This window comes from Sceloporus undulatus, chromosome 5 (assembly GCF_019175285.1).
Source record: "Sceloporus undulatus isolate JIND9_A2432 ecotype Alabama chromosome 5, SceUnd_v1.1, whole genome shotgun sequence".
Lineage (NCBI taxonomy): Eukaryota > Metazoa > Chordata > Lepidosauria > Squamata > Phrynosomatidae > Sceloporus > Sceloporus undulatus.
Genome location: NC_056526.1, coordinates 123,835,660 through 123,858,318, shown reverse-complemented (window position 1 = coordinate 123,858,318; position 22,659 = coordinate 123,835,660). Strand labels below are relative to the sequence as shown.

Sequence of the window (22,659 nt, the reverse complement as noted above, 5' to 3'; positions counted from 1 at the left end):
AAGTAGCTTGTTAGGAACAGCAAATCACTTTCAAGCACATCTGTGAAAGAGATGTTCAAAAGTAATGCATTATGTAACTCATTACAAAGTCCAAAAAGGGTAGCTTATTATTTTGTTTGTTTCTATCCTCCAAGAAATAATGAGAAAACTATCATTAAAGGGGAAAGAATAATGACATTACTAAAAAAAAATTAAAAGGACATTTGTGTTCCCCTTTTAGTTATGAAAGTAGACCCAGAAACACTATCATAGAATCATAGAATCATAGAGTTGGAAGAGACCGCAAGGGCCATCCAGTCCAACCCCCTGCCATGCAGGAAATCAAAATCAAAGCATCTCCGGCATATGGCCATCCAGCCTCTGCTTAAAGACCTTCAAGGAGGGAGATTCCACCACCCTCCAAGGGAGTGTGTTCCACTGTCGAACAGCCCTTACTGTAAGGAAGTTCTTCCTAATTTTGAGGTAGAATCTCTTTTGCTGTAGCTTGCATCCATTGTTCCGGGTCCTAGTCTCTGGAGCAGCAGGAAACAAGCTTGCTCTCAATATGACATCCCTCCAAATATTTAAACAGGGCTATCATATCACCTCTTAACCTTCTCTTCTCCAGGCTAAACATCCCCAGCTCCCTAAATCGTTCCTCGTAGGGCATGGCTTCCAGACCCTTCAATAATCTCTGTGAATTTATGGAGGACAGAAGAGGCCCCAGTAGATTGGAATAGGTTAAAGGTTGTTGCACAACTTCACAAAGTTCTTCACAAAGGGCAAAGAAAAGAAAAGAGGATTTGTACAGCTACAGACTGGTCAGTTTGATGCGGATTCCAGAAAAAGAGAGACGCTACCAGTGGGATGCCTTAGGGATCTGTCTTGGGCCAGTGTTGTTTAATACTGTATCTTTATGAATTTATGATGCCTTAGAAGGTGGAATATGGCATGATTGACATATTTGCAGATGATACAAAATCAGTAGGGCCACTGAATACACCACAGGACAAGAACAGAATTCAAACTAACCTTGACGGATTAAAGAGCTCAGCAAAACCTATCAAAATGAATTTTAACAGGGCTAAATGTACAGTGCTACATCTAAGTAGGAAAAATGAAATACACAAATACAGGATGAGTGACACCGACTTGAAAACAAAATATGTGAAAAGGATCTAGAGGGTCTTAGTAGGCCAGAAGCTAAACATAAGTCAGCTGTGTGAAGTGATGGCCAAAAAAGCCAATGCAGTTCAGAGCTTCATCAATGAGAGTATACTGTCCAGATCGATGGAAGTAGTAGTGCTGCTCTATTTTGCTTTGCTCAGACCTCACCTGGAATACTGTGTCCAGTTTGGGGCACCACTGTTTAAAAATGATATAAAGAAGTTGGAATGTGTTCAGACAAGAGCAACCAAAGTCCTGGCAACAAAGCTTTATAAGGAATGTCTTAGGGATATGGGTATGTTTAGCTTGCAAAAGAGAAAACTGAGAGGTGGCATGATAGATATCTTTAAGTAACTGAAAGGATATAATGTAGAAAATGGAGCAAGCTTGTTTTCTGATGTTCCAGGGATATCAAGGGCTTCAAATTGCAAGAAAAGAGACTCTGCCTAAATATTAGGAATAACTATTTTTTTACAGCAAGAGTTGTTCGGCAGCAGAATAGACTGCTGCAGAATGTGGTGGAGTCTGTCTTTGAAAACCTTTAAACAGGGCTTGGATGTGTATCTTTCAGGGGTACTTTAATAGTGTATTCCCACATGGCAAAGGGCTGGACTAAGTGGTATTTGTGGTCTCTTCCAATTTAAGATTATGCAACTCTGACTAATGTGTGACAGGTAATGCATTTACTTTTAATGCATGGCTTCCAAGCTCCATCTGTAACTACTTCCTTTTTTGCAATGATTAAAGCCTAAGTTATTATATTATGATTTCACATTATAGTTGTGAAATAATGAGGGATCCCTTCACTTCTTTCTCAGTGTAAATGTAATTCAGTGGTTTTCAACCACTGGCCCTTCAGATAGTTCAGACTTCATCTTTAATTCCCTGACCTGTCAAAGAAGAGATGACAGTCCCCTCATGAGAAGATTTCTTCTTTGGCAGGTGAGGTGGGTGGGAGAAGCAGCTTCTTTGGCAAAGGAGGTGAGGAGAAAAGAAAAGGAAGTTAAGGAAAAGCAACCTGCTCTGGAATAAGGAGGGGGCAAGAGGAGACACTGACCACCTGACCATACAACACCAGAACTGTCATACTAGGAAGTTATAGTACTTGAGGACAAATGCTACAGCAACAAGTTTGGGAGCTTATTGATGGGTGATCCCCATCAATGAAAAGAGATGCTCAAACAGGAAAGCGGCGATGAAACAGCCACAACATTATGCTATAAGTATTGCCAAAGTTGCTATTCTCTAACTGTAATAGCCTTGGGGGGGGAACTTCCTTTGTCTACATTAAACCGCATTGCTAGCTCCACAGTTGAGACTAGAAAATGAATTTTGATCCATATGTGAGGTTTTTGGGGAGTATGATATACTAATTCCAGAGTCTCCATCCACTCCAAGTCTGTGTGATTTTCTTATATTGGAAGTGAGTGGGAAATAAACTGTTGCATCTTGCAGACTGAAACCCTTCAATAAAAAATGACTTGATCTTGCAATCATGAGCACCGCATATGTTCAATGTAAGAATAGTAATTTTCCAGGGCCTAGAACTATAGATTATGCATTTTATTTCCATGGTCTCACAGCCTTTGCCTGTTAAATTATTTGGATCTTGAAGTACTTTCAAGAGGAAATAAAAGCCCAGATAATTTTGCCTGCTGAAATCCACTCCTTAAATCTTTTTAAAGCTGTTAAGGGGGTGATTCACCTGAGAAAAGAACATACCATGCTAAAGTGATTGGCTGCCCTAGGCATACAGAAAGGGAATACAAATGAAATCTTCTTGTGGTTGTCATGACTTATTCCACTTAAAGGAGTTTTACAAGCATTGTGCTGCCTAGGAAATGACTCCCACACTTCTCAAATGCAGGCAGTTGGGTAGGAAACCATTTACAGTGCACAACCTGCAGCATTTTATTCATAAATAATTGTAACCATTAAAAGAGAGGACAGAAGGGGCAGCTTTTTTTAGAGATGTGATTGGTGTGATCCCTAACATCCTGGTATATATGTCTAAGAACATGGCACTTCTTCTGACTATGATCTAGGAGCTATCAACTTAAATATCAGTCAGGTGCTTTTGTCCTTGCAAATTTACAAAGAAAACACTAGCTCCTTTCCCTAAAAGAGTCACCAGTCTTTAAGATGACAGGAATTTCTGCTTGCTTTTATCTAGATGAGACAAAATGTTATAGCCACATTTTAAAATATTGATACCCATTCTTGACAATTAGAATGTGTCAGAAAATGTCCCTACCAGTGATCAATGTATAGCATGAGGTACCCCAGAATTCTTTTTTTGGGCTACACTGGTATTTTAATAGTATAATTAATTTAATTTACATTTTTAAGTATGTATAATTTATTGTGTTTGGATTGAATCATCCTTTTCAATTATATTGGGATCTTCTGTCCATACTAGGAAAAGGAAGCTGGGGTTTACATTAAATAAATACATAAATACCTTTAATCTGAAATAGTATATTTTTTCATAATCAGAAGAGGATTTCTGATTACTTATCTGTCTGTGCATTTACATTTTGAATAAAGGGCTGTCCTACCCTTCTGTCCCAGACATGTTGACAAATAAATGCATATAAAATACATTTTTAAAAAAATCAAACAAGATAAATTGAAAATGGAAGCACCAATGAAAATTTTCCTTTCAAGGAAAATAGCAGGTTAAAAAGACCTGAGCCACAGCAGGAGGGAAAAATTTAAAAAGAAAACACCTACTGGGAAAGAACTAGTAAAACCACCTCTGAGTATTCCTTGTCTAAGAAAATCCTATGAAAAAATCATGGGTTTGTCATCAACACCAGACTTGAACATGCATACATACACAGACAACAACAACAAGTTTATTGATTAGTTAGCTGACCATATCAGTAGAATACAGTTACAAAATTACAACATATAAAAAACAAGATAAAAAATATCAAAATGTCCGCATATATACAAAGATAAAACTGAGTCACGCTTAAAACTCAAATAGGGGGTTAAAATGGAGACAGATTAACTAAAAGCAAATTTAATAAAATGGGAGACAAAATAAAATTGTCTAAAATAAGACTAGCTAAAACAGAGTGGGAGATAACTATGAAAGTGTTTAAATGAACTCATTGCTTGAGAAGCGTTCCTAAAAATCGCCCCGTGGGGAACACATCTGGAACACGATGGGAAAGTCTGGCGATGGCGATGGCACTGTTCTCCCTATACTGTAAGATGTGTTCTATGCCACCTCCCGTTCTCATCTCATCCCCTTTTAGAATGCGACTGGAGCGTGACTTTGGTGCGGCTTCTGGACTCTTAGGACGTATGCATCATTTAAACAGTCTACCTCCAAAGTGACCTGAAGCAGCTTTATTTTGGTCTGTCTGTATGGGGCCTTTGTTTTTCCAGAAAAATCCCCCTCCATTTCCTGGGTGATAGGAAAATTTCAGAAGGCCATATTGAGGGGCACACATATGAGTGCAGTGAGTGTTGTTTCATGTAGAAAAAAATTATTCTAAGTTTGTTGTTGTGTGCCGTCAAGTCATTTGTGACTTATGGAGACCCTAAAGTGAACTTTTCTTGGCAGAATTTGTTCAGAGTATGACTTGACCAGGGTCACCCCATGGGTTTCCATGGGTGAGTGGAGATTCAGACCCTGGTCTCCCAGTGTCCTGGTCTTAGTCCAACACTTAGTCTAACACTCATGCATCTGTGGTGCCCTTCGTAGCCAGGATAATGGGAGGCTGTCATTGTCACAGGAGTTCTGATAATTGTATGCCTTTGTCTTGGTACAATTAGGAGGAGTTGTGAGCCTGCTTTCTGCTACCCCGTTTCCCCCATAATGAGACATACCCATAAAATAAGCTGTAGCAGTATTTCTAAGCATTTGTGCAATATAAGCCATACCCCAAGAATAAGACATAGTGATAGGTCTGGCATGGAATGGAAGGGGGCAGGAAGGAAGCGGAAAGATTGTGGCCAATGATTAGAAAGGAAATGGAGTCACAAGAAATTCAGGATGGAATTCTGGGTTTGGAGAGTTATAACTTATGACGATGTTCCAGAAGAAGAGACTTAACTATATTTGAATAGATTGTTGCCATAGTGTGTCTTCTTGAGTTAAAATAAATATAAGACAATGTCTTACTTTTGAGGAAACATGCTGCAGTTCCAGTTAAGGTTATGGGAGACATCTGGTTCAGTTCAAGTTGTAGTGGACTTGTTTTCAACCCACTTGTAAAAAATGTGTATAGAAAATGGGCACATTTCAAATTAGCGACCCTTTCTATATGCTAGAAAATGCTGCAAAGTTCTTCAAGCAATACAGTTTCAAATATATACAACTGAAAAGACAATAATCAAAGAAACAGTCTCATACCTCAAAACCAAAAAGAAAATGACAGAAGTGGGAAGTAGAAGCTGGAGAGCATCCACAGATGTGGACTTCAGAGATGTGGGTATCCCTTCGGTCACTTCTCTCACACAGCTAATAGGTTCTGTTCTTGTTCTCTAAAGTTCCTGGACTGTGACCAGTCTGAGTGCATCAACAGTAAGCTATAGAGAGAGCCAATCTACCTGATGCCTGATATGACAGGCCATCTGCTGGACTGGCCAGCTGTTTCCCAGCTCAATTACCTACCTGGCTGCTAGTGCTTGCCTCCATATTGCTAACCTACACAGACTGCCAGTCCCCTGTTGATCACTTAATATCCAAACAGGTGAGTGGGACCAACACAGGTGGCAAAGTCCAAATTAAAAAGGGGTAGTGCCAAAGCCTCAAACTAGTTGGCAAGCCTGCCAGAGGCTCAGGTATCTTTTCTGAACTTCCTCTTCAACAGACATCATTGCCATCTGGAAGCAGCTAAGGACACTTCATATCATTGCACAAAGCTTCAGTGGTCAATCAGTCTGTTGTTGTTCTGCTCTTTTTGTAAGTTTTAATAATTTGAGCCTACATTAATTAAGCTTTTTGTTTAATTGTGTGAACCAACCGGCAATGAAAGTAAACTCTGGTAATTTGGCTCTTTGGATACTTAATGGCTAGTTACATTGTTAAGGAAACCTATATTACCCTGGATGCGGTCCTGTCCTGGGGAAGACAGTCCACATCAACATGCTTATCTAGGGGAATTATGTTAGCTCAAGTGTAGAAATATTTAGTGGCCAGGTAACTTAGCCTAGGGGACCAATCCCAATATATACCAAGTCCAGAAGTATATAGAACTCCAGAGGCAGGTTTAAAATGATAATGGATTTTATTTAAAAGAGGAAATCAACACACACACATAAGCAACCACATCCAATCAATCAATCAATCAATGTTTATTTATTAGCCCTTAGGCCATATCAAAATAACACAAAAGCAGATAAAATTCTATAGAAGTTCTATAGAAATTAGAAAAAGCTAAAATATAATAAATCTAAAATATGAATAAAATTCCATATAGATTCCATGTGAATGCCATACAATTTAAGTACAAAACCCATAAATAAAGCAGAATGATAAAACTTCATTATAAAAATCTATATAAAAGATTCAAAGTACAAAAATGGGTATAATAGAGAGGGGGAAAATACAGCTTTAAAATGATAGTACATAAAACAATAAGATTGAACATCAGTTACACATCAAAATTCCTCATCACCTCTACAGTTTACCACAATTGTCCCCACATATCTAGCTCTCAACTATATTGCTTTACATAGAAACTGAGTTGTGGTAATAGATATTTTGGAATCTTGAACATTCATGAAGTATGAAGTTCTAACATGGGTATCCCAGAACATTGATTGTTTAATATAGGGGCCAAGATACTGGTCTCTTTCCTGTTGGTACAAATTACACTTGAATAGAATATGAGTTCAATCTTCAATTTCTCAGTCTCCACAAATACAAGTTCGCTCATCATGAGGAATACCATTAAATCAACCATATCTTACCATTGTGTCAAGCTGATCAAATCTAGCTCGAGTAAATATCTCCCTTAGGTATTTTGGCATTTGTATTTTTAGATAGGTCTTTGAAAAGTGTGTTTCAATCGGCTCAGCCATTTTAAATTGCCTACCTTACTAAGGGTGGCGATATCTTTTTGGGCCTCGATATCCTGCATTCTCTGTCTCACACCCTTTTTTGCTTGATCATTGACTGTGCAGATTACAGGGAGACCACAACTCATAATAAAGTTTGTTATTTGTATAAACCAAGAGGACTCAAGATGGGATTGAGACTATTCTGAGAGACATAATTTTGGTAGTCTATCTGGCCCCATTTCATTGATTTTACACTAATAATTAAACACTTTGATTTTGGCTTGCTTGAATATATTTCTAGTTTGGCTGTAGCAGCAGCCGTGGATGTCTTCTATACCCAATATACATCTCAGATACTGAGACTGTGCTAGTTCTCCTACTGAAATGGGATTTAGACCCCAAATTTATGCTGCATATAAAAGCATAGGTGTAATCTTAGCTTTATAAACGTTAATTATTGGGGTTAGAGAGCCAAGGTATTTGTGAGCTTTTAGTTTGAGATTCAAATGGGCCTTTGCTCTAAGAGAACTCCTTTGATAATGGCATGACCAGGATCCATTTTCTGAGAATGTTACACCTAGATAAGAGATGCTCCTTACTTGATCTATTGACTCGCCCTCTAATTGCCATCTATGTCTCTGCTTTTGACTTAGATTTGTTAATAGTCAGAAAAAAAACACACATAAGCAACCACACAGAGACAAATAAGGACTAGAGAAATCAAGGTGTTAAATTGGAATAGGACGGCATCACTAACAGGAATATTGCACCTGAATGGATCTTGTCTTCAATTGTTGGGGGTCCTGGATGAAATGAAGGACTCAAACAGTTCCCACTGCAGAAGGGATGGGTGTGCTGCTGAGGTGCTAGCCTGGCAAACCAACATAGATTCTGTCTGCTTGCTAAAAGGACTGGCTCAAAGGTCCTGATATTAATACCCAATAGATGCCTCAGGGGCAGATTCCAAGGGGTTGAAAAGACCAAATGGTCTTGAAGTTCTTTGAAATGGGTTTTGAGGTACCCAGGAAATATTGATGGACATGTATGTCCAGGCTGAGGGGATTCGCGCACAAGATTGCCACAAGATTGCCGGTGCTTTGTTTATATTAAATCTGCAGCCCATTGATCTTTAGATCTGGGTCTCCTCACCTCCTCAGAATGTCCGGAATTGATTCATCAAAGCTGGGGGCCTTCATTCAACTCTTTTTGCTAGCCTACGTGCTGGGGCTATTCTCTAGTAATGGTGTCCGCATCGGGGTCATGGAAGAGTCTCCCAGCCTATATCAAAAGAGGATGGTGATTGGAGACACCCCCATGGGTCTAACACCCGATGGAAGAGATAGAGATAAAGATTTAGTTAAAAGTTAGATGAAACCGATCACAGTAAAAAAAAAAAACCTCAAAGTGATTGGATGATTTTGACTGCCTAAAGTACAAGTGAAAAGCCTAGTAATACACTGTTCTATTCTCTAAGTCAGAGGTGTGACATGTGGGCCCCCCCTTCAGATTTCCCAATATGTCATTGCTTTTTACTTCCCTTCCTGCAAAGAATGAATAGACTCTCCAGAAACCCTCCAGGAGCAGCAGTCCACTTTTATAATGGATTGCAAGACAACTAGAAGCGAACCTCCGGCAACTTCTTTTTTATTTTTATTTATTTATTTTCTCATTTTGGGAGTTCTTGTGGCCCCCTAGGTCAGAAAACTGTCTGCAGTTGCCCACTCCTGATGTAGGCTGTAACAGCTCAGGCTTTTTTGTGTGTTTGGTTTTGTTTGCAGTGATACAGTCTCAGTGTGGAACTTTCCTACTTATGCATAAAATTTTAAGCTGTCTCGTGTGCTTTTACAGCAGTTGGACAAACTGCTTCTGGCAAGGTGAATACTAGAACAACAAAGTATTCAAATAAGAATATCACCAGAAACTATGTTATCCAATCTAGCCTTTTTGGTCTGTACAAATTTAATTTTAATTTAATTAAATTTAAATTGGTTTATACAATTTTAATTTTAACTAAATCCATGGGGGAGGTGAATATCCTTGGATTAAACTGCTTCTGTCAATGGAATTACTCTGAATGGCTGGGAAACCCTCTAAAACTGTGTTTTGGTTGATGCTAAAGTGTGCTGGGGAGGAGAAAAAAGCAATGGTGTACTGCTGCTGTAGTGCCACCATGCTATTGTGCCCTGTCTTTTTTGCATAATCGCTATGCCTCCAGCCTTCACAGCTTCCTGCATTTTATTTAAAGCTCAGGGAAGGATGTCTTAAGGTTGTTGGAGGCTTTTAGATCAGGAGGTGCAGGCGGCCAGGAAGGAATGATTAGGAGACCATTGTGTGTCTATTGGAAATTAGAAAGGAAGAAAAACACTGTTGTCCAGACCATATTGAAAAGTAAACTAAAAACATTAAAAGAAACTTCAAAGACATTCTGAAATGTCCTGAGAATTAACCAGATGAAAGAAAGAAAGAAAGAAAGAAACTGATGTCTCTTTCGTGGGACAAGAAAACCTTTTTAAAATGCAAGGTCAGATTTTGGCCCAGCACTCACTCAGTTTCTTCCTTGCAGCAGGGCAAAATACTGTCTTCTCATTCATACAAAGTCTTGAATCATACTAGTAGTTACAAGTAGACTAGACCACTGAATCAATTGTTGAATACTGAGTCAGCACTTAGATCTGTTGAGTTTGTATGCCTTTGAGTGATTTCCAAATTATGGTGACCTTAAGGCAAACCCATGGAGGCAAATCTTTCTTGGAAGTTCAGTAAAGGTTTACCATTGCCTTCTATTTCAAAGAGAACTGTAAAACCTAGGGGAGCAACCTAATGTGGGAGCAGCTGTGGCAAATGGTCTGTTCCCAGGAACATCCCCTCAACTTCCCCTGGGCAAAACACCTGAGCACCAATGATAACTCATAATTGGGTTGCTCCCCAGCCAGCATGCATCTGGAATGCCAACCTGAGATTTCCTCATTGAAACTGAGGTTGTATATCTCAGGTCGTCCCCAAGGAAGGTCTCTTTCCCTATCCCTTTAGCCACATGGCCTAAAGAGGCAGTTTCAGAGGCCTAACCTTCACCGCAAGGGAGTTCATAGGCATTTTACTTGACTGCTATATCTCCCCCCCCCCCCAGAAACTGTAAGTGACTACCTATTTATACCCCACCCAAGACAATTGTCCAAGTCCCCAGTAACAGTGTAGGGTAGGCGAAAAGCCCTTGGAAAGGGAGGGGAGAATCCCTACCAGTAATACTCACATTGTTATAGAGGTGGGAGGGTGGAGCAGGAAATGCAGAAGAGGGAAAAGGGTGGGGATGCCAGCTATATAAAGAGTAGATCTGCCCCCAGCATTCTCCCAAATGTGTCAAAAACATGATTATTATTTTAAACTGGCCTTTTACAAAAGGTGAGCAAATCCACATCATGGGCTAACCAGCCCACCTGGGTGTGATGAAACAGAGGTGACATGAAACACCTATGTATTTCATGGACCCTGCTCAACATGTGCCTGCGGAGGGTGATGGTAGTAGTGGTGCACATTGTTGGTATTGTTATTTCAGTACTCAACTAAATCCATCTTTGCCCCACCTGCACATGTGCACCCTTTTTGCATGGGTCTTGTTCAACAATTTAGTTTTAGGAGATTCTTTCTCAACCACAACTTTTCAGATTATGTTAATAAATCATCATGAGCCTAATGTATCCACGTGCATCCATTTTGTAAATATAAAAATAACAAACCATTTAAATAAAGATCTAAAGGTCATAACATTTGCATTTGATAATACATTATATAGTAAATAGGTCTTTATATGGAAAGTTGGTGTGGAAATGAGGTTTCAGTTGATTATTCCCATAGCAATCTAGATGTCATGATGAGCAAACAGAAAAGGATTGTAACTAATTAAAAGCTGTCTGATATTTCTTCATGTTTGTCTCTGTCATGTTACATTTTTTTTCTTTTCTGTTACTCTTTCAAACAAATTTTATTTTATTGAGAGACAGGATGTGTCTTCTAACCTTAGAAAAACACTCAGAGGGGTTGGGACAAGAAAAAGAAATCTCTAAAACTGAATATTCTCTGCTGCTGAATTCACCTTGTAAACATGTTGGGAAATTAAGAAAGAATTTTGAACCAATATAATACATTTTGGAACTGAATGAATGGTTTCAGGATTAAATTTACAATCCAACAAAAGATGAGAAACACTTAAACCAAAGCACTAAAATATGCCTATTTCTATACGGCATTGTAGACAAAACACATGACGTCTTAGCCAGAGGGGGAAAAATATTAGTTTAATGAGCATATAATGTATTCAAAACAGAGAATGCTACGTTTATTTTAATGCACTCATAAGTATCATTTCAAAGCAAGAGATTCAGTTATACAAAGGTTGAAATAAAAAAGAATCTATGCACTATTATGAAAAATGCATTAAGACCAATCAAAGGTCACGGATAAGAAATGGAAATGTGACTCTCAGGTTACTCTGTGTGCAAACATAAAGATGATAAACATTGCTGTTGTTAGATATATTCTTTGATTCTTCCTCTAAACATTTGTAATATTTCAGTTACTGTTCAAAGCTTAGTGGGCAGATGTATCTCCTTAACAGGTCAACTATGGCTCTTGGGACAAGGCAGGTGTTTGATGATAGGTAAGACATCTGCCACATTTGAAAGAGAAGACTTGATTGAACAGCGGTGGATAGCAGACAGGAAAAATGAGAGGGAGGGAGAAGAATGCTCAGGAACATAAGGTAGGAGGAGATAAAAGCAACTAAGATGTGTTGTAAGGGTAAAAGGTTCAGGTGAATATAGGGGCAACAGTCTTTACCTATTTTTCCCCACACACAAAACTAAAACAAAACAATATCTAGAGTTTCCCTCCTGCAAGTCTGATAGATGTTTTGGACATATTTTGATGGAAGATGATGGAATTTTAAAAGTTTGGAGGAGGACAGTGCAAAAATAAAAAGAAAAGGTTACTTTGTGCAAAATGTGATGTTTCTGGGCACAAACATTATCTTACTGTACAATTACAATATGTATTTGTAATCATAAGTGTATCTTGTAAAAAAAAATCCCACAAATGAAACTTTCATTATAAATTCCAAAAATGTGAAAAGCCATTTACAATCCAGTTGTGATGTATTGAGACATGTTTAGATGTTCTTTCCAGTCAAAGACGAAGAGGTAAATATTCTTCACATCTCTCAAATATGGCTGAAGTGGCACAGATTGTCTTAGCTATGTGCAAGCCTGTGGCAGAGAGAAAAGATAGGATACTTGTACACCATTGGCAGGCTTAATTTTTATCAATCTTACTGTTTGTATGTATAGCGTGTGTAAATCTACAGCACTATATAAATAAAGTATAATCATAATCATAATCATAATATTTCCTATGGCTGATTAAGGGAAATGTTTTAACATTTTGTAGCCCAAATAAGTTATTTGGGCTACAAAATGTTACAGTGTTACAGTTTTAAAGTGGTTTCTTTGTCTTTTTACTCAAAGGTAGTTAAAATTGTTAATTTTTTTTAAACTACAAATCTGCAAATCCTGCTGTAGGAGGAAAAATCAATTAGTGAGGATATATACCAGTGGCTTAGTGGTTAAGATGCCAATTCTGGTGATTGTAAAGTTGGAAGGTTGGCAGTTTGAGGCCCAAGTGCCACATGATGGGGTGAGCTCCCATCACTAGTCCTAGCTTCTGCCAACCTAGTGGTTTGAAAGCATGCAAATGCAAGTAGATGAATAAAGTAACACTTCTCAGTGGGAAGATAACAGCATTTGGTGCAGTCATGCTGGCCATATGACCACCAGAGTAGTCCACAGACAATGCTGGCTCTTGGACTTAGTAATGGAGATGAGCACTGCCCCTGCAGTCAGTTATGAGTAGACATTCATGTCAAGGGACTGCTTTACCTATTATACCGCATTATACGCAGTCTTGAGCTTATGTGCTCAAGCTGCGCAGGGTGCAAGGGGTGGCGCATCTCATTCAGATGAATGGGGTGCGTGCTTGTCACTTGAATGGGGCTCCAGCATAGGCGGAATCCGGAACGGATCCCCCACCTAAGGCAAGGTTCAACTGTAACTAAAATTAGTTACATTTACATATTAAAACTAATGGGATTATCCCTTGTAAAACACCTGTCATGATATAATTTAATTATACTGTAGTTGGGGGAAAATAAATTTGTTACTCGTAACTTATTATGTGTCACTCGTTATTTGGAAAAAGTTCTTTCAAGCTCTGGAGACAGTGACAGTTCAGCCTTATATTGCCCTTCATCTAGGACAGAAATTAATCTGATCTTGAGAAGAGAAGTGATCCCAAAACCTGGGTTGCCAGACCAAAACCTGACAGCCATTTCATTGTTTCCTAAAAGTAAAAGGAAATAAATAAAGTAAAACTATTGAGAGAATGTACTTATGACCTTGAGATCCAGATTGATGCAGGGACAGTAATCTGAAGTGGTGGCTGGTGACTCCGATATCATTAGTGTAGTGAATCTTGGTTTTGACCTGAAATTTAAATGAGCACACATTTGGCTCCCTGAAAAGCTTCTAAACCCCAGAGTGGATTCATCATCTAATGGCATGGAAGCCACTGATCACCCCTGTAAGCATGTTGTCTTTTGTATCATGAAGAGGACATCTAAAGAGAAAAACTGTGAGCAACTAAGCAGTTCTTTCAAGATGTACTTTTATTTATGCCTAATCATTAAGTCATTTATTATTACGACCTCTTTTGCCAGACCAGCAGGCACTAGAGCTAATGATCTTCATGAGTTCATAAGACACATGAAAAATCTAATCACTACTTAGAAAAAATATCCCTAGCAGCTGCTTTTGTTGCCATCAACTCCCTTGGCAATGTTTGCTTTGGATGCTATGATTGCTTTGGATGCTATGGCTCCCAAACAGTCATGTCTCTGCAGCTGGAAAGATGGACAAGCCAAAAAACACCTTTCATCTGCCAAGCTGCACAAGGACAAGCTGTCTGACAAACCATTAAATAAGTCAACTTCAGAAGGCAGAGAAAGATGAAAGGCACATCACCACATGACATCCTATAAAGCAGTTCTCAGTATCTTCAAACAGGTCTCTATGTAAACTGATAAACTGAGTCAAAGAAAGATGAGATAACCTAGTCATATTTGGTGAGGGAAAGTAGACTGAGATTGAAGATTCAAGAAACCTACAAAAATAGGCCTGGCTCATGATAATTTGCTATCTGAAGCAGAACAGTAAATTGTATTCACCATTCTCCCAAACACAAGGGGTGTCATACTCCTAACCTGCCAACTTATTTTGGCATGTAAGGCAGAGAAATCCCAAAAGCATGTCTTTCCCATCCCTGGCAGTAAAAATACAGATAGGAAAGCATAGAAGCAAAGATTTGTTTTATAGTTTTTTGTGGGTTTTTCGGGCTATGTGGCCATGTTCTAGCAGAGTTTCTTCTTGACATTTCACCAGCATCTGTGGCTGGCATCTTCAGAGAATGCCTTCGACTTCACAAATGATTGTTTTGTTTTGTTTTTGATTTTTCATTTCACCCAAAGTCTAATGATAAATTGTCCTATACAGTTTACCGTACTATATTGCATTCATGGGGCTGAAAGGTATTTTTGCTTGAGAACCAATGCTTTACAGTGATGTATTCTGTCCAGAGAGCAGGCAGCAACCAAGCAGTGACTGTTGGTTTCAATGTCAGTGAATGGTGAATCTGTTATGTATGTTAATGAAACGTCAAAGGAACTATCTATGATGCTGAAATGATTTGGAGGTTCAACACCTTAAACAGCTCCTGCTAGGGACCAAAACTAGTAGGCACCATTCAGTTGTTTAACTGCTGTGATTGCTTTCCTGGGTCTCCCCTGCTTTAAAAGATATGCAGGTTGAATGAATAATAACAGGTTGAATACAGTACAGCGCTTAATTACTTCTCTGCCCACAATGGAGGAATACATTTTCATCATTTTAGCAGTTAATGGAAATATAGTAAGATAGTGAGGAAAACAGAGAAGGTGTGATCATACTTACCAGACAAATTATGGGAACTCATGAAATTGAATGAACTCTCAAATTAAAGAGATACAGGAAATCCCCCACTTATCTCAGGGGTTAGGGACCAGAGGACTGTCAAAAAGTGGAATCAGTTGAAAAGCAGAACTCCGTCTTTTTGTAGCTTGCAAATTCAAAACGGCACACCCCTCGCAAAAAAAGAGAGAGAGACAGAGAGAGAAAGAGAGAGCAGGATGCCAATTTAACTGAAGGAGAGAAAAGGCAGTGTGTGGTTGAAAGAGTTGACCAGGGATCAAAGGTGTGGTACATGGCTATAATTTAGAACTGTCAAAACAATGGAACATCCAAAAATGAGCTTGTAAGGGGAAAGGATGCTTGTAAGGGAAAATAAACATATTTTATGTTATCATGGGCAATATTTATTAACCATAAATGAATGCACGGACCTAAACCCAACATGCTGCTGATATTTGTGTCAGAAGTTTCACCCTCCCCACATATATAGCTCTGTGTTTTACCTCAAAACTACTTGGTAGGTAAGGTTAAAAGTTTAAGGTTAAAATTAGTGCAGATTTTGTGACTGATCTGGTGACTGCAGCAGGGAAGGGCATTGCATTACCCTGGATTCTGCTGTGAAGTTACTTCCACCATCCAAGTGATTGTATCCAGAACTGAATATAAACTGCAAACTTCAAACTAGTCAAAAAGAAATAAGCTCCCCATCTCCACAAAGAGAATACACTTTGCCTCATGTGACTGGTACTACTTTATGGCTCTCTCCTGTCAAATTCTGGGGTTTGTAGTTTTTGGAGGTATTTAGAATACAACTCCCTGTATTCCACAGGATCGAATCATGAGAATCATAAAGGCATATCAAACATCTATCCCTCTGTAGCAGGCCTGCGCAAAATATGGCCTGAGGGCTGCATGTGGCCCAGCAGAAGATTTTGGGTAGCCCATAAAGATATGGAGTGATATCAAGGCTTCTCCGCTGCTCAGCCTTCTCCAAAGGAGAAGGCCAGGCAGCAGAGGAGGAGGATGGACAATGCTTGCCAAGCAAGGCTTCTCCACTGTCCAGCTTTCTCCTGAAGGGGAGGCTGGACAGCATAGAAGGAGAATGGGCAAATAGTTATCCTGCAAGGCTCTTCCGTTGCTTGGCTTTCTCCTGAGGGGAAGGCAAGGTGGAAGATGAAGATGGGTGAACACTTGTAATGCTCCTCCTCTGCTCAGCTTTCTTTTGAGGAAAGGGCCAGGCAGTTGAGGATAGAATTAATATTAATAATATTAATTAATATTAATAATTAAAACCTATCTGCAGCCTGAAGAATTTAACCTATTTTAATTTTGGCCCCTTTCTACTGCCAAATTGTGCAGGTCTGCCCTATAAGTTAGATATATTCAAAGTTACAGCTTCGATTCTAAAGACTCTTACTAGAGGAAAAGTCCCATAAACATATTGGGACTTATTTCTAAGTAGACAAGCTTATGATTGCAAAATAATGCAGCCACTGAGTGAAACAAAAGACAAAATTGCTAATTTCTTGTGTTAAAATGATAACAGCTATAGCATGATTCCATCTTATGGAATACAGGGAGTTGCATTTTCCTTTGAGTGTCTTTCCTTCTTTCCTATTGAAAGCATAGCTATTTGGTTTGAGTTGGTCTCCTTTTCTTTGTTCCTGCAAAGATCTTTCTTCCCCTTTACCTGTTTCTGTGTGAGAAATAAAATATTATATTTAGTTTGTGTCTTTGGAGAGACAGTAGCATGTGTGTCAATGAAATATCTGGTTAGAATGGATAATATGTTTTTAAAAAGAAAAGAAAAATGATCAAGACATTTGCATATCAGATGTCTCAAAGAATAGCTAGTCCTCTGGGATGTTAAAACATCAGTGTAGTTAATACAGCTGCATGGTCTCAGAATTAATGTTGGAATACCCAAAATAGGACCTTTTCATACTACACAATTGTAACACTTGACTCACCTTTACTGACATGGCAATATTCTAATGAATCCTAGAATTTGTAGATCTGGTGAGGCACCAGAGTTCTCTAACGGTGAATTCAAACTACATCATCCCTAAACCGTAGATCCCAAGATTATGTAGCATCGAATCATGGTAGTTAAAATCAATGCACTATAAATGTTGTGTGAAGGGACCTCTTGATTAGACTCCAGTAGAGAGCACAGTTATATATAGCTTATACCACAGGCTTGAAATTACCCACTTAAATGAACTGACAGAAAAATTGTGTCTATGTAGGTAGTCAGACCTCAGAGCTTTAAAAAATGTTGACTGTTTCTTTTATTCACCATTCTGTAATTTATATGCAATATGACTTCTTCTTTGACCCCCTGATATGCATATCAAGCTGAATGACAATTACGTTCCAATGGTATTATCATGTGTGGCTACAACTACAATATGGGAGTATATAAACAGTATAATGTTTCCAGTGGAAACATTACTTTTGGTTCTACAACTCCCAGAACCTTCCAGTCATCTTCACCACTGTTCTATGGATTAACCTTATGATAATAATAATAATAATAATAATAATACTGTTTATTTATAGCCCGCTTTTCCAAGGAGATCAAAGCGGGTTACAACAGAATGAATCTTATGAATCTTAGGCATCCATAAAGAAAGAAGAAGAACATGGCTTTCTTCCCACTATTAAACTGCACACACAAAAAAGAATGAAACTAAACGAAATTAGAGAAATAAAAACTAACAGAGAAACAAAAGAAAAGCAGGACACAATGAGAGCATTTGTCAATCATAGCACATTACCAGCTCGGATCAGTCACCATCATCATTTTTTACAGCTAAGATTTGTATCATTAATACACATGTCTAGTAGCAGCCACACCGCGCGGCTCCCGCGTGGAGCAAAAAAGGAGCTCCAAAATGGAGCTCCTTCTTGTGGCGCCTCTATGACGTCACGAGGCGCCGCTGATGCATTCGCGACGTCATAGGCACCGCGACAGATCTGGATGCTATGCGTCCGATACGTAAACATGGCGGCCCCCATGTGGAAGGGGCGCCGCCATGTTGTACGTATGGAATACGTACTAGGGTTAGGGGGGTGCGGAAACACCGCCCCTTCCTAACCCTAATACGTATTCCATACGTATTTTTTGGCGGTCTGTAACCCGCCTATGTCTCTGCATGAAACAGTTTTACTGTGCAGAGCCAATGAACTGGCCAGAAAGATTTGGTTGCCATTTTACAAATCCATCATTGTTTATATCGACAAATTAAAGCATTAAAAAGAATTATTTCTTATGGTTCTAGGACTATGTATGGGAAAGGTGGGAACATTGCAAGCTTGGGCTGCAAGGACATGGGCTTTCCAGGTGGCTTTTGTGGACTTTAGTCTCAAACACCACCAACTTTTTCTCTGGCCAAAAAAGTGTGGCTTCCAGCAATTCACCTGCACTGTTTTCAAAACCCCATATATATATTTTTTCAAAACCAGTAATAGACAGCTGGGTACTTCTAATTTTTTGTTGTTTTATCTTTATTTTGAGGGGCATTTGTAGGAGTCCAGGGCCCTGAGCCGATGGGCCAAAAGGAATGCTCAACATTCGGCATGGTACCACAGTGTCTAGACACCACGGTCCCAAGACTGGCTGCCGCCGCAGTCCACAATAACCACCAGCGAGGAGTGCTTCTTTTGGTGTCCTTTATGTGCTGGGTTTGAGCTGTCTTAGGCAGTCACAGCTTGCCTTCAGCCTGATTCGGGGGCACACATTATCTGAACATTATGCCCTACGGCCAAAGCCGGTGCTTTTGGCCCATCTGTTTTGGGCCCATATGGCCCCTAGTGGGTTCTTGAAGGAAAAAGATTGCACCTGGACCCTCAGAAGTTTTCTACTCTAGTATATGGTTCACAAATTATTTTGTTTTGCTTTTTCATTCCCTAAGATTGTTAGTATAGCTAATTTTCTAACAATTGTATTGCCCATCTGTCTACTTTTTGTATTGCCCGTCTGTCTACTTTTTCTAACTCATAACGGTATTGGTCAATTTCATGATACAGCCATTCTGTTGTAGATGTTTTTCTTCATCTTTCAGCCATTTCTTTTTGACAGGTGTATAATTTGCACTGCCATCAGAAGTAACAACATGTTTTAGACACACAAAGGTGCCCAGGAATGAGTGACTAGTTTGTCATAACCTGCCATTTCAATAGTAGTTCTCAAAACATGTTTCCATGTAATGTTAGGTAGGGATGTAAGTCTTTGATCATTTTATTGTGATATGTGAGAACAAAACAATTCAAAAGCTTTCTCTCTGCTGGGCAAGATTACAAAAGTTTTTTCTGCATTTTTACTACTGTACACATTTAGAGTATTTTGTAATGATTTGTGCAAAAATAATATTTTGTAAAACACACGTTTTTGTGCAAAAATTAATGAAAGTGAAAAAGAAACCAGTCTTTTCATTTCAGGAACAGAAAATCTTGCAGTGATTTGACAATGTTTTCTTTAATCAGTGTGCAAAGGAAATTTGCCTTACAACCTTAATTTTACAACCTTAATTTTAGGACACTTTCAAAAAACCATAACAGAGGAATAACCAAGCATTTACCATATCTATAGTATATGGCAGGGGTAGGCAACCTTTTTGAGCCGGGGGCCGGGTTGCTGTCCCTCAGACAACTGGGGGGCCGAAGCCAAAAAATAAATAAGTAAATAAAAAAAAAATTAAAATTAAATAAATAAATAAAACGGGACAAATGTAGCACAAAAATTTCAAATGGAGGACACTTTTTTAAAATGTGGAGGACACGCTAAAAATTTGCTGATTTTTTAAAAAAATGTTAATATAAATGCATGTTTCGGAGGCTTCTATAGACAATTGCCCCCCTTGCATGCCGCTTGCCCCCCTTGCCCGCCTCCTCCTGATAGGCCAAAGGCTCCGGCGGCAATTGGCGGCAGGACCGGGCTGGGGCCGGTCCCAAGGCCTTGCCGGGCCGCATCCGGCCCGCGGGCCGCAGGTTGCCTACCCCTGGTATATGGCATGGTAATGTACAGATTTTATCAAGTTTGCATAAGCAAAAGCACACCCAGTAATTGATTTTACATCCTCAGCCCTTGAGAGTTACACATGTTAACTTTATGTTGGCAGAATCAGGCTCAAGCCTCATTTGGCAAGAAATATGTATTTTTGGAGGAATAATCCCATATGGTATAAAACTAGGTGTGCCAATTTTAAATAGGCACCAGTAGCGTTCTTGTAAATATTAGTTTGATATGCAGCAGTTAACAGGTTTAGTCAAACATTTATTCTCATGTCATCAGAAATTTCACCTACTAATTTCTACCTTTGAGACTGTTGTTAAAAGCACAGCAACAGATGTGCCTAATGTTATATTTTATTCGAAGTGGGTTGAGAAAGACCTTATTTCCTTAAATGTCACCTTGGCATAAACATGCTACCTCTGAAAGCTCAGAAAATTTATATTTATAATTACAGTTCCCTGCAAGGTGCAAGGACATAGAAGCATAGGTTTATATGTAGTGCATTCAGTTGCACAGGGTTGCCATTCAGCACAAAAGAAATGTAGCACAACTGACATGTAACGCTGCCTGCAGCAATTTACCCTACAATACTAGGATGTAGCATTTGGCATCCTTGGGTAAATCATGTTGTACCAACCTAACCTATCTAACATGGTTAATGTGAGGATGTAATAGGGAGCATAGCAAGAACTTGGTGGAAAGTCAACATATAAACACAGTAAATCATATATTTAGAGAATGGGAGAGAATTCCTCTTTTCCATTTACATAAAAATCCTAGTATAACAAGCCATTTTATCATATTTTGTTTCCAGTACAGATATCATTGCAGACTGGAATCCATCTATCCAAGGATTTTCATTCAGCTCATAGTTAGTTGTTTAGAATGTGGTGTCACCATCCCTTCCCACCACAAGCCAGGTTTTCACAGACTTTTATGGCTCCTGCCACTCTCACCTACATACCTTGGATGCCTAGTGACAGTATCCTATTTGCCTATGGTAGTTGGAATGTCTCTGAAAACATGTTGCTCTGAAACCAAATTACAGTGCACCCTTTTTATATGCGAGGGATCCGTTCCGGACTCCCACCCACATAAAAAAACTGTGTATGCTTGAGCCCCATTGAAAGTAATGGGGGTTGTGCATGGCTTAGTGGCGCGGCGGCACACACATGCCATGGAAACACACCCCATTAAGCTTAATGGGATGCGCTGCTGCTTGCACCCTGCGCGCTCTTGCAGGCTCCCTTGCAGCTTTCAGCATATGTTGAAAGCCGCATATAGTGCACCCACATATGGTGCAGGCACACTGTACAAATTTTCCATACAGATGTGTAAATAAAGTGGTATCACATTAGAAGGTCAAGTTTGCAAGCCAGTGGTTCTCTTACAAAAGCAGTGTGTGAGGAAACATCTTCCAAGCTTAATTTCCTGACATATCTCAGAACTCAAATTCCATATTTTGTTTTTTTAAAAGGCTTTTTAGCTGATTAAGTGCACAGTTTTCGCCAGTCTTCACCAACATTCTTGTGTGTTGAGTTGATAGTTATAACTTGACTCTGCTTCTGTATTTTTTTCCCTCTCATTTCCTTGTCTTATACATGTTCCCCAGGATAGCCCACTGGTCTTACAGTCTGACAGGAATGTTACAGTGAATGCAAGAAATCATATGGGACAGTTAACTGGACAACTCACTGTAGGTAAGTCTTATTCTGTAATGAAGATGTTATGTATCATTTTAACTTTGTAAAAAATACAGTTTCTTTTAAATTCGAGTTCATAAAAAGGCAGCTATCTATGATTATTCAATTTAATGTTCTACAAATATCAAATAGTTGCCATTTTAATAGAATTTGGCCTTGTAATGATAATTCTATATATATTACCACTACAAGGCCTACAATGCTACAGTAAATAATTGATCACATTAACAAGAGACTTGATGCTATTTGAAAAGCTTTGTACACTTTATCCCATTTCACAAGTAGATCCCCCAATTTAGAGAATACATTTCACCTCTTAATAAGATAAATGATAAATGTGGGATAATATTGGAACAGAATCTGATGAAATTATATCAGTATTTGCTAATACCAGAGTAATTTCTTTAATTATTATAAGCCTGTAGAGCAATTTGTAGTCTCACTGATGTTGACCACCACTTTCATAAGTGCATAGGGTCTATTACTCCTTTTAAAAATAGATAAGATCCTTAAGATGGTCTTCATACATGGAAGAGAAAACAGAAAACCTTTGTGCTGCATTCCCAGATATTTTTGTCTTCTCACAAAGTTAGATCTCATCAATTGCTTTGCAGAATATATGTTTTATTGAATATATGTTTTATTGAAATTAAATATGTGTATCTACCTATATCTATCTATCTATCTATCTATCTATCTATCTATCTATCTATCTATCTATCTA

At 38.8% G+C, this 22,659-nt stretch overlaps 1 protein-coding gene across 1 annotated transcript in view; it reads left to right on the top strand.

The window, feature by feature from the left end:
• SGCZ (sarcoglycan zeta) overlaps nucleotides 1–22,659 on the top strand; it is a 610,988-nt gene that overhangs the window by 521,142 nt on the left and 67,187 nt on the right. The window contains exon 4 of the mRNA XM_042468999.1: nucleotides 21,845–21,932. Within this exon, the coding sequence (XP_042324933.1) occupies nucleotides 21,845–21,932 (88 nt within the window). The remainder of the gene's footprint in view (nucleotides 1–21,844; nucleotides 21,933–22,659) is intronic.